A 12,226-nucleotide genomic window follows, 5' to 3' on the forward strand; every position below is an offset into this window, starting at 1 on the left:
CATTCCCATCAGCCTTAGCTGTACTTTATGTTTAATCCTAATTAACAAATAGCATGCTAACATGCCAAACTAAGATGGTGAACAGGGTAAACATAGCATGATGTTAGCGTGTAGCTCAAAGCACCGCTGTGCAGAGCAGCTAGCGTGGCTGTAGACTCTTAGTCTTGTTGTAATGTGAATTTTTCACTGACTGTAAAGTAAAAGACTAAAACTACAACTTCCAGGATAAGGCTGGTAATATTCTGTATTATTCTTATTGTTAACAAATCCCATGAAAAGCCCAAAACCAACAATAAATGTATCCTACTAACAAGTATTGTCTAAGTAGCCAGAGCCTGATATAGCATATTCCTCCATAGAGCTCCATTGTTGTCAATTATGAATATAATAAATACATCAGTGAGTCACACTGTTGCACTGGGTGACATGTCCCTTCATTGCCCTGAACATGGACGCTGTACTTTATTTTGAATCAATACATATACACCGTCGGGCTGCTGTAAACACTCACTGGAGCACCAAATGTATTTTGATCCGCAGCTGAAAATAGTCCCCAACAATTTCACTATTTACTCCTGTTTGAGTAATGTTTGCTAAAAACTACAGTAGTCATCTGTTTTAGGAAATTATTTAGCCCTTTTAAAAAATTAAAGTATATATTTGTGATCTCTTTTTAACAATTGTGCCTTCCATAGGAATGAATGGGCTTGGGGCTAAGAACCACAGACATACTGGAGAAGTGAGAAAGTAGACAGACTAATGCATTGTTGTTTTTGGTCTTTTCATGGGATTTGTTGACAACAACAAATATATAGAAAATTGCTGGCCTTATCCTTTAAACTAAAAACACGGCTGACAGTTTACATGCTGAAGATGTTAAGTTTTCACCCTGCTATAGACTCTGATGGTGGCATTGCTTCTTCTCTTCTCTCATATTAGTCCAGATCTTCACTGGCATTAAAATTACTTCCTGCTTTCTGTTACCGCAGAGATGACAAGGGAAGTCTGCCGGGTGACGATCCTCAAGCGGATGTCCATGTCGCCGAGGGATCTGAGTCACCAAACTCCTACCTGGACCAGGAGTGTCGAGGGCGATTTCCTCTGGTGGAGGAAGATGCTATACTGTACTGTTACGAGTACGACCAGAACCAAGAGGTGTCATCAGTCCGCAGGGGGAGCACTCCCACCTATGGTAAGACCTCGGCCTCGTCTGAAGACTCGCTGCTGTAATCGTGAGAGCCAAGAGCTCAAAGCCCTGCGAATGTGACGTCTGTATACTCTTGAGTTGTTTTTGAGACATCTGCAGCTGTTTGATGCAGATGTGTGTGGGCAGGTGTGTAATATTGACGTTCCCTGTGCCTCCTTGCTCCAGGCAGGCTCAGGCCCATCTCAATGCCGGTGGAATACAACTGGGTGGGAGACAACGAAGACCTGGCCAAGCTGAAGAGAGAGAGCAGGAGAGGTGAGTGGGAGGCAGTGGGAGAGAGAAAAAGAAAGGGAGGCAGAGAAAGGAGGGAGACAGAGAGGGACAGAGAGAGCTGAGGTGAGTGGGTGGATATCTCATAATATCGTCACCCTCTCAGATCTCCGAGCCAAAAAGTAGAAGGATGAGCTGGCCTGTCAAAACTGATAATATGCTGGATATCAGCTCCTGCCTCTATCTCTTCCATATGTTCATAATCTATCACCGCTCCTTTTTTTCCCTCCATCCCTCTCTCCCTGTTTCTCTCTTTCTTGCTCTCTGCTTTGCTGTTTCTCTCTCTTTGGATATAAAAAGTGCACTGTTGCTTTGGCAACTGTAGAAATATATCCAGAGATTTTCACATTTTGTTGGTGACTGTTGAGCTAGGTGGTAAATGGAGTGGGAGGAGACTGAATTGCTTTATTTCAGTCTCAAAGAAAGAGTTGAGTGATGTGTTTGTTTCCTCTGGGGATGGTGGTGATATGTTGCTCCTTTGGGCTTTTCAGAAAAAAAGTGATGGTGCTATATTTATCTACAGGAGACAGTATTTGGAAGTTTTGAGGGCTTCCTGCCTGACATCAGCCTTTCTCTGTAGATTTTTAATGCCTTTCAAATAGTTAGTCTTTTGAAATGTCAGCATTCACTGATCTCAGAGAAAGAGGTTAAAGCACAGGCAACTGACTGGTCTTACAGTAGATTACAAAAAGTTTGATCAGTGTTGTGACACAAACTATTGTCGCAACTGATGTGGTTAAAAGCCAATAGTCTAGATGGAAAATTTAAGTTAAATGAGCGTCCTAAAATGGTGTAGCATCTTATAATTCAGACATAACTGTACAGAGCATTTAGTATGTAAATGATAGATTTTTAAAGTTGAAGTTCATAAAGTGGGTACTGAGTTTGCCTCTGTTGTGTCCCGGCAGAGAATTCCCTGCTGCGTTTTGCGAGTGAAGATAAAACCCCAGGGGAGGACTTCCTGCTGGGACGCAGCCTGAGTCAGAACAGGAGGAAGACTGAGCGAGGAGGCAGCCCCACCCATTACACACTCGTCCCCGCCCTCCAGATGGAAGTCTCCCTGTCCACATCCAGCTCTGACTCTGCCTCCCTCTACCATGTTAGTCCTTTGTGTCTGTCAAAATTCAAAATTCTGATTGTAAGCAGGCGCAGAAGCAGGAGCATTTAGCTGCACTGGGATCCTCTGCACGTTGTCATTCTTTTTTTTACTTTGCAGGTGTTTGAACGATCCTCACTGCTGTCAAGGTCAAAGAAAAAGAGCAAAAGTGAGAGCATTTGTTTAAGGTGTTTACCTGAGCGCTCACATGTACTCAAACCCAAACATGAGCAGGTGTTTCATGAGGAGTGTTTTCTGACCCCCCTCGCCTCTTCTGCTCCCCTGCTAGCGCCTGCAGCTGGAAGTCCCATGTCTTCAATCAGCAAGCGACGGATTTCCTGCAGGGACTTGGGTCAAGGGGACTGTGAGGGCTGGCTGTGGAAAAAGAAGGATGCTAAAACCTATTTTTCGCAGAAGTGGAAGAAGTACTGGTTCATCCTGAAAGACACGTGTCTGTATTGGTACATGAATGAGGAGGTGAATATGGTGATTTTTACAAAAGAGCAATTCACAGCATCGAGCCTCTGTTTATTATGTGGCACTTTGATTTAACTCTGCTTTTGCTCGTCACAGGATGAGAAGGCAGAGGGCTTTGTCAGCCTCCCAGAGTTCAAGATTGATCGTGCCACTGAATGCAGAAGGAAGTTGTGAGTACTGATTTTCACCTGGACACCAAGGATCAAGCCTCTTAGATTTGCATCGCTTTTCCATTTAGCCTCAACAGACAAAACTAGATACAAATTTCTTGAATACAATTCACAAAGCTAACAGCAGACACTTCATGTTGCATATTAAAGCAATAAACCCCAAGAGGCTGTGGTTTACAATGATTTTAAAACAGCGTTGTTAGGCATGACATGGAGCAATACTACAAATGTATTATCCATGCAGAGGTAATCTTGCGCAAATAGGTTCTTGGCAAAAAAAAAAGGCTTATATATTGAATAACAATTTACAGAAGATTCCTGACTCACAAACAATGTGCACTTGCACTATCAAACAGCAACATTTTAGTAATCTGACAGGACGACAGCAGATGCATACATTTATGGCTTAGTGCAATAATGACTTTGTGAACTTTGGCTACATTTTAGGAAAAGTTTGAAGATAAAGAGAGCAGGAAAACTTGAAAACATGACAACATTTGTGTGCTGGACTAGACTTTTTATTATATTTTATTTATTTGTATTCCAGCTTAAGCAAAGAATGGCAACTTGACAGAAACTCCTTTGCCTTCCTTTCATTTGACAGACTACTTGAACCACATGAGAAAATAGTACATACCTACTGTCTCTGGCTATACACTTGTGGCCTGAAGGAGTTAAAGGTGCTCTGTGGAGTTTTCTTCTAAACAAACAAAATTAGGCATTTCCTTCCTCATAAAGCATTTGCAAAGCCGATTTTTTTAAAAAGTATTTTAAATCTAGCATTGTTGACATCCTGCTTGTCTTCTTCTTGTGTGAGACTGTTGGCAGCACTGTGTATCGTGCACGATACAAACAAAACAGGGACCCACTCAATAACAGCTCTAAAGCAGTACTAGAGGTCAAAAACTCCACAGGAACGTTTAAAGCTAGAAGATGTAGAAGTTTTTAAGGAAAAACTAATTTGGATATTAGATTTGGATCTTTAGATCACCAGTAGTTAATATGTAATTCTAATCTGGTTAAAGCAAATTCAGGCGCTATGTTTCCAAATTATGTCTTACCTTCATATATCTATCTTAATCATGTCACTCAGCTTCTGGATGCAGGATTGTGTTTGCATGCACTCGCACGCACGTTTAATGAAACCGACTCAGACACCTCCCAAAAACAAGCAGAGCACTTTATCTTATGATGCAAAGTCTTTCTGTTTTTGTGTCAGTCTGAATTACTGTATGTGTGATCTGTGCCAGTTTATCTCGGCAGTCTTCTGCATTCATGTGTTAATGTGTTCTATATGTCCTTGTTCCTGTGCTTACATGTGATTAAATATACACTCGGTTCCCTTTCAGTGCATTCAAGGCTTGCCATCCGAAGATAAAGACTTTCTACTTTGCAGCGGAAAATGTAGACGACATGTCCCGGTGAGTTAATGAGGTTATAGTCACGCTGTAAACTCCCCCAATCCCCCACCCACCCCCGCTGGCCGGAAATTGAATCCCCGACTGGACTGCCCACTCTCCTTGAAACAGCGCAGTTTTGTAAGGTGATTGGTCCAACAGGGAGACACACACACACACACACATACACAAGCACAAGATGTTTTATTGGATGTCAAGCTGCTGTGCGTCATGACTGTTATTCTCCCCCACAGGTGGCTGAGTCGTCTCAGTATGGCAGTGGCAGGCTACTCCGAGCAGGAGAAAATTCGCCAAGACCAAGGTGAGATTAGTCACAGACTCTGTTCACGGTGCTGCAAAGGATTCTTCGTCTGTTACAGGTCGCTGGTCAGTTATATAAAACCATTGACATTAAGCAGTGGGACATCACGCTGTTACTTTTAGATTGAAGAATCATATATAAATAAGTAATGATGAATGCATGGATAATTACTTTGCCTAGTCTTCACTTGGCGAGGTTTTAATTTGCTATCACAGGTTTGCAGCAGTCATTTTCCATCACATTGTATCTGCTCCTTCAGCTCCATCTTATACATGCTGCTAACAAGGAGCTTATGGCTACAGACTCCATGACTTTAACACACAAACAACAAAAGAAATCTGCATATTAGCACATTGATTTTACAACTTAATATGTCTCTAGAAAACACTAGTATTAAATCTGGTATATGACCAAATTGCTGTGGATATTTAATATCATGTCAGGTCTGTACCAGTCAGGATATTAAGTGCGCATGTTTGTTGCTTATTTAGTTTTACACACTTGCTTTAAAGTAAAGAGTTTGAAAACTGCTTTTAGTTCTGGATCTTTCCATTGCCAGATAGGCTCTTTTTTCGACTTCAGGTTTAATCAACCGTCTCATCTTTGCTGTTCGTTGACAGTCAGAGTTAGATGGGTTATAAGGAAATAAATATGGAATTGAATTGCTTAAATTATTACCTTGGATCATCTTGTGTGATTTGATGCAATAACCTGGAAAAACAAGACCTGATGGAGAAAATTCAATAAATAGATCTTATTTCTAGATCAGTGGCAGAGGCTTTTTAACACCTCTCCCCGGTTTCACTTCCACTTGTCATCTGATTCAAGCATCTCTGCTTTGTGCTGAATATAAATGCTAATTTTAGGGGCTGAAGGCGTGCTTGTTATTTTCATATTCTGGTCTTTTTTGGATTCTTACAAATGAACAGGAAATAATGTCACTAACCCTTGTGCTATTTAGAGGAGTCTATGTAGAAACCTTGCAAAGGTGGGCGGGTGAGATCAGGTTTGTCGTTGGTTTTATGAAGAGGGGGCTTCAGCCATCACAGACAAGTTGCTAAATTAGACCCTTAACACCTCCAGAAGACTTAACAGGAAGTTCTCACATCTTAGATGCATCCTTCTTCACACTCAACAGTAATTAGACCTGGACTTACATCACACCTACACCACACAGACACTGCAGCTACACCTTTCAAAACACTCATCCACGGGCAGAGCTGATCTTTCTGACCTGACGCAGCAGTTCTGAAGATAAATCTATCATAAACTGTACATGTATATGATTTGTACCAGCTTTAAACTAAAGTCTCATAAGCCATAACAAGCCTCAGTCTATCTAACTGGTGTGAGTGCTTTTTTTAAATAAAAGGTTATTAAAAAGGTTCTCCTTTCTGCTGCATTTAAAGCGCTTGGTTTTGATTCTGCTATTGACATAAAAACATGACACAGTCTGTTCATTCATGACAGATTACTGGAGTGAGAGCGATCATGAGGACATGGAGATGCCCTCGATGCCCAAACAGGACAGTCCGCCACCACCTTATGACACCTATCCCAGAGCGTCCTCAGTGAGTCTGTCAGCCTGTAGTTTAATAGACAAATATCACCCCAAGTAGCAGATGTCTCTTTTTTTACTTGTGAACTGTCTGTTTGTGTTTAGGTGAGTCCCTACCTGGCACCGAAACGTGGCCATCTCTCCTCCTCCGACACGTTCCAGTCCCCCTCCTCTCATGAGGAGTTCCACTCTGAGCCTCAGGACGGCAGCAGCAGCAGCAACAACGGCGTCTCCACAGGGCATAAGACGAACAGCCACCGAAACTCATGGCAGGACCAGATGGAGAGCAATGCGAGGATGCACTACCTCCAGACGTTTCCGGTGGTGGAGACCCTGCTATCTGAGGACAGAGACCACCTGGCGATGGAGTACCGCAGGCAGTCCACCCTGCCCGCACAGCGCAGCCTGCTGCAAGAACAGTACAGAGCCCTGCCTCTGCCCCTCAGGGCCAGTATCGACTCAGAGGCGGGAGGCAAACCCCGCAGCTTCACGCTACCCAGAGACAGCGGGCTCCACGCTATCCTGGCCGCTACCGCCGCCGATCAGAGAGAGCCCCAGCACTACCAGCTGGACCGAGCCAGAGACACTGGTCAGACACACAGAATCTGTTTTACATCTTTTCACATCTACTACAAGCATAGACATTTAAAGAATACAGTGTATTGCTTCACACTAGAACTAAAACAATCAGTCGACTAATCAGTTGTTGATTGATAGAAAATGAATCGCTAACAATTTTGACAATTAATTATACATTTGAGTTAAATGTTTGGGAAATTGTGATGGACACTTTTCACCATTTTCTGACTACAGGATACATTAATAACAAACAGAAAAGTATCAAAATAATTATTATTTGCAACTCTACATCACACACATAATGATGGAACTTATTTATTTTCTTTTTTAGGCCAGAAATATGCTCACACTAAACAATTCGTTTGTGCTTACGTGTACCCCAGGGAGTACTCCTGCAGTTGTCTGGGGCTACTAGGAAATAATGTGAAGTAGTTAAGCTAAATTGAAAAATTACAAATTATGACATATTTGTGTTTAGGAGGAAAAAATACACACAAATAAGATTACAAATTGACTGATATTTAGTATAAACCAACTGCAAGTAATAGATCGCTAGAAATAAAGGAGAAACTGTTGAAATGTCCAGCTTCTGCCACTCAAGTGGCACTGGTACAAATACAAGTTTGACTGAATACAAAGACAAAAGACACCAAGTCTCAACATCGACAACTCTATTATCACTATGTATTGTATGGAAAAATAAGTGTAATAATATCCACTTTTATATAATCAACGGTGTTAAATAACATCCAGTTAAAAATCTATTCAAATGAACACATTTGGAACATGATGTGTGGTGTTGATGAAGGGGGTGCTTGAGATAATCTGACAGGGTTGTCGGGGAACCACCGCAGTAGCTCATTAGAGGAAATGAAGGTATCACACACTCAACAATATTACTGAGATCATCCTGAAATCTCCAAATGTAGCCACCTCTCCCGCTGACTGTTACATGCAGATCAGTCTTTTCATCTGCATAGTGTTGAGCAAGTGCGCTTGCTTGCCGCCAGTTATTTTATTAAAGCTGCTAACAGACAGTCAGAGCCAGCAAATGTCAGAGGTTGACTACTCGCTATTATTGTTTTATTGGATTGGATTTGAAGCCAGCCCATTTGCCGTCCCTCGAAGACCTCCAGGGCAGTTGTCTAAATGAGATGAAATTTAGTATCTTATTTGATAGTGATTTATCTTGGCAGTCCACTTTCTCTCACACACTCATGCTCACTCTTTCTCTCTCTTTTCTTCTCTCTCTCTTGCCCGATCGAGATGTCATTGTGCCTCTCGGCAGTGTTTGAATGGTGAAGTGAGGAGGAATCCTTTCAGCCCATATTAATGTTGAATTCTGAACAGGATAAAGAAACACGCCTGAGGGTCCTCTCTTCTTGTCCTCATTTATCTATTGCTCTACTGTTCACTCTCTCCACCACTGCCTGGAAAGACGAGAAAGAAACACAAAACAGGCGGCAAATAAAACATGATACATTTCAAAGCACAGCCCCAAAGCATCAGAAGGCACCACCCTGCTTCCAAAACAAAAAATAGATGGACGACTAACAGATTCAGAGCACTAGTGTAGTGTTAGCATCATGCCAACAGAGGGCAGTGTATATAAACAGGAGGCATAAGTCCTGGTAGTTTATTAGAATGCTGTATGAGCTGTGCACCCAGTAATAGATACTTTACTTGAGTATTTCCATTTTATGCTACTTACTTTTACTCCACTACAATTTAGAGGAAATATTGTACTTAAGATTTTGCACACAAAACATATGAAGAGCTTATGAAAATAGGATGCACTGTTATAGATTAAACTACCCAACAGTATATGAAATTAGAGATGAAATGATTAGTTGATTAATCGATTAGTCTGTCGACAGAAAATTTTAACTATTTTAATAACTGATTAATCAAATTAAGAAAAGAAAGTTTTACAAACCAAACAATCGATAAATCGAGAAAATAATCAACAGAATAATCCATACTGAAAATTAGTTGCAGTCCTATATAAAATATTTAAAAATCAGCACCTCAACCAACTACAAAAGTAAAATGCTGCTTACACATTAATGCATGAGTAATAGTGATCTAATGATTTAACATTCCAATTTTTCTGCATTGATTATACTTTTATATAATAAACTAATCATTTCCTGATTATACTTACATACTTCTACTTAAGTAACATTTCTCAATGCTGTACTTGTAATTGAGTATTTTTACAATGTGGTATTAGTACTTATGTAAACAATCTGGATACTTCATCCACCACAGTATGAAACAGAGCTGACAGAGCTTCATTTCAGTCTTTGCATGTGGCCCTCAAAACACTAAAACCGCCCCAGGGGTGAATGCAATTTCTTTGTGATGCTCACAGCATGAAACATTTACATTTGAAAAACTCAACAGCGACATTTCTTTCCAGAAAAAATGTCCTGGTTACTCAAGAAAATCCACTGACGTCGCTGTCAACTTGCTATATTTTTGAGTCCCTTCACCACCAAATTGTTAGCTTCGGCTCTGTGCCGTTTCATGCTGGGCAGGTAGCATACAATCGGCTCATGTGAACGTGTGGGCAGAGAGAGGCTGCCTACAGTTTCATATGGTGGACTGGTGAGAGATTCACTGCTAAAATAATTTTGCTAATGTTTGTATCTCTGAAGTGTGTTTGTTCAGTTTAAAAAAGGAGTGAATTTAGAAGAATTCTCTGTATGCAGGCTGTTTGCTTCTTAAACCTCATGTCTTGGCAGTCCACTTGTCTCTTTAATGTAAAATCTTTGTTGATGATTGCTTGTCTTTCTTGCCAGGCCATGGACGGGACTGCAGGATGCAGGCAGACTCTCTGGGAGATTTGTATCGGGCTCTGGAGCAGACCAGTCTGTCCACCTCGGCTGATCACAGATCAGCCAGCCGCCTGGAGTACAAGCGCTCATTTGTCCGCAGAGTGAATGACCCACTGCTCAATGACAAGCTTCATCGTCTACGGATCCTCCATAGTTCACTTAAGGTATAACAACATGTTTTGAGCATTTATGTGTGTGTTTAAGTGTGTCGTTTATTGGCTAATTACTAATTGATACCTTCACCTCCTTACAGAATGTCCCTCTTCAAGACACAAACCGGTCATTGGGTTTTTTAGGGTGAGGATCAGTTGATTAAACCTCAAACGTATCGCCTCTGCCTGTGCCTCACACAGCCGGCATCCCTCTGCTGGAGATAAAAGGCACCCAAGACAAAATCCTTCTTTTACTTGCTCGGCTCTACATCTCCTTTCCTGTTACTGCTCCTTCAACCTCGCTCACCGTTCAGGAGCACAAAGACTTGGTGTCCCTCTCGATTCCGATCTCTTTATTTTAAAGATGAGGGCTGTTACAGAAGGCGAAAAAAAGGTGTCTGGCTTGATAAAATAACTCGTAGACTCACAGGGTTCCCGACAAGTAAGCACTTTGCGTCTGCGTCCAAGACTTGTCGCAGAGCTTTGTAATTCATCGCTCACATGCATGGCCACCTCCCCTCGCTTCTGTTGAATCGTTTTGAACATTATGCTGGAGTTGTGTACAGCCGCTCAGTAAAGTGTGACAGAGGCATTAAAAGCAAAGCTATTTTGGATGTACACAACATTTTGTTATGCATGTGTATATGATTAAAGGGTATGTTTGTTCTATGAGTGTACAGGGTGTTACGCTTATATATACATATATGTATATATATATATGTATATATATATATATATATATATATATATATATATATATATATATATATATATATATATTTAATATTACATTACTTCAACAACAGTGACTACACAATGTTTTGGGGTACTTATACAAATTGTAAATCAAGTGCTGTGCCTCAGTGATTGTGAATGTACATTGTACTTTTCCAAGAGAGACGAGAGAAGATGTAGAAAGCAAGCTATTCCTCGAAACCGGGGCACAGGAATATAACGCTTGGCAATAATGAACTAGTATTGTAAATTACAAAGGAATGATCAGAATAGTTGTCTATTTTTGTATGCATGCCGTCAACCTAATTGTTTGTAAAACAGTTTTGTATTTCTAAGTGCGTTTGACAGAATACTGGTGTCGATCCCCCCCACCGCCACGTTGTGTTTTTAAGACTTATTTTACAATTTGCCCCAGAATATTGCAGAAGTTGATTTTTTTAAGTGTTCACCACAAAAAGAGGAATAGATGTATTTATTAAGTGTTTAATGTACAAGCATGCTTTGTATAACTAAAACATATTACCGTGCCATTGGAAATTGACTGACATTGCACAAGTGTGCCATATTGTAGCTACATTACTTTTTTATTGAATAAAGTATGGCATGGGCAAACGTAAAACCCATTGTTATATATTATTTCTCATAATCACATTTTAGATGACTATTTTTAGACACTACTCCTACCAGGGAGCCCAACAAAGGTTGACTCAGAGGATGTTAATAATATGCAAATATAATACACATACAGTGTATATGAAGCCTCAGGCATTCTTATTCTGTAGGACATGGTAAATTATATAATTGACAAAGAATAACACAGAAGATGATCAACACAGGAACTAGTGCCCTATCTGCAGTGAAAGTATGTACACAAATATCCAAAAGGGAATCTCATATTTCCATCACTACTGGTTTAAGATGCAGACTGTGAATAACTTGCTGCAGTCCTGTAAGGTAAGGTTCACTCCAGATACAAAAATAATGACAGTACAACTGCACCATGTTAGGCCCACACAGAGAAGAGACATTTGACCTTCTCAGCCCCGGATCCATTTTGAATATATATATATTTATAAATATATATATATATACATACATTTTAAATGTAATAATAATAATAATAATAATAATGATAAACTTTATTTATGTAGGATATGTTAGGAAGGTAACTATTCTCTTTGAATTCCTGGATGACAGCCAGTGATTCTGGCTACCAGGAATATTTGGGTGGGAGTATTGAGTGTGAGAGGATGTAGGCTACAGCAGCTTTAACGCCGAGTCATGCTCTTCATGAATACGTAACCTATGTTTTCAGACATGACTTTGTTGACAAAATATAGATGACTTGCACAAAGCATGGAGAAAAGATTCCTTTCATTTTGCTGCCACTTGCAGTCATTCAGGAAATCACAGAAAAATAGTT

General features: G+C 40.5%; 1 protein-coding gene across 9 annotated transcripts in view; it reads left to right on the top strand.

Annotated features, from left to right (window-relative positions):
- The window catches only part of cnksr2b (connector enhancer of kinase suppressor of Ras 2b), a 31,313-nt gene extending 19,891 nt beyond the window's left edge, over positions 1 to 11,422 (top strand). For 6 of the 9 annotated variants that reach the window (XM_044223719.1, XM_044223721.1, XM_044223723.1 and 3 more), the window contains exons 11-22: positions 990 to 1,192; positions 1,373 to 1,462; positions 2,386 to 2,576; positions 2,694 to 2,742; positions 2,863 to 3,050; positions 3,147 to 3,220; positions 4,570 to 4,641; positions 4,872 to 4,939; positions 6,410 to 6,510; positions 6,603 to 7,086; positions 9,881 to 10,080; positions 10,170 to 11,422. In XM_044223719.1, the coding sequence (XP_044079654.1) occupies positions 990 to 1,192; positions 1,373 to 1,462; positions 2,386 to 2,576; positions 2,694 to 2,742; positions 2,863 to 3,050; positions 3,147 to 3,220; positions 4,570 to 4,641; positions 4,872 to 4,939; positions 6,410 to 6,510; positions 6,603 to 7,086; positions 9,881 to 10,080; positions 10,170 to 10,217 (1,768 nt within the window). In that variant the 3' untranslated portion in view covers positions 10,218 to 11,422. The remainder of the gene's footprint in view (positions 1 to 989; positions 1,193 to 1,372; positions 1,463 to 2,385; positions 2,577 to 2,693; positions 2,743 to 2,862; positions 3,051 to 3,146; positions 3,221 to 4,569; positions 4,642 to 4,871; positions 4,940 to 6,409; positions 6,511 to 6,602; positions 7,087 to 9,880; positions 10,081 to 10,169) is intronic. The other 3 variants (XM_044223720.1, XM_044223724.1, XM_044223728.1) reach the window with 1 other exon arrangement.
- Positions 11,423 to 12,226: the final 804 nt, after the last annotated feature.

Source organism: Siniperca chuatsi, linkage group LG14 (genome assembly GCF_020085105.1).
Source record: "Siniperca chuatsi isolate FFG_IHB_CAS linkage group LG14, ASM2008510v1, whole genome shotgun sequence".
Lineage (NCBI taxonomy): Eukaryota > Metazoa > Chordata > Actinopteri > Centrarchiformes > Sinipercidae > Siniperca > Siniperca chuatsi.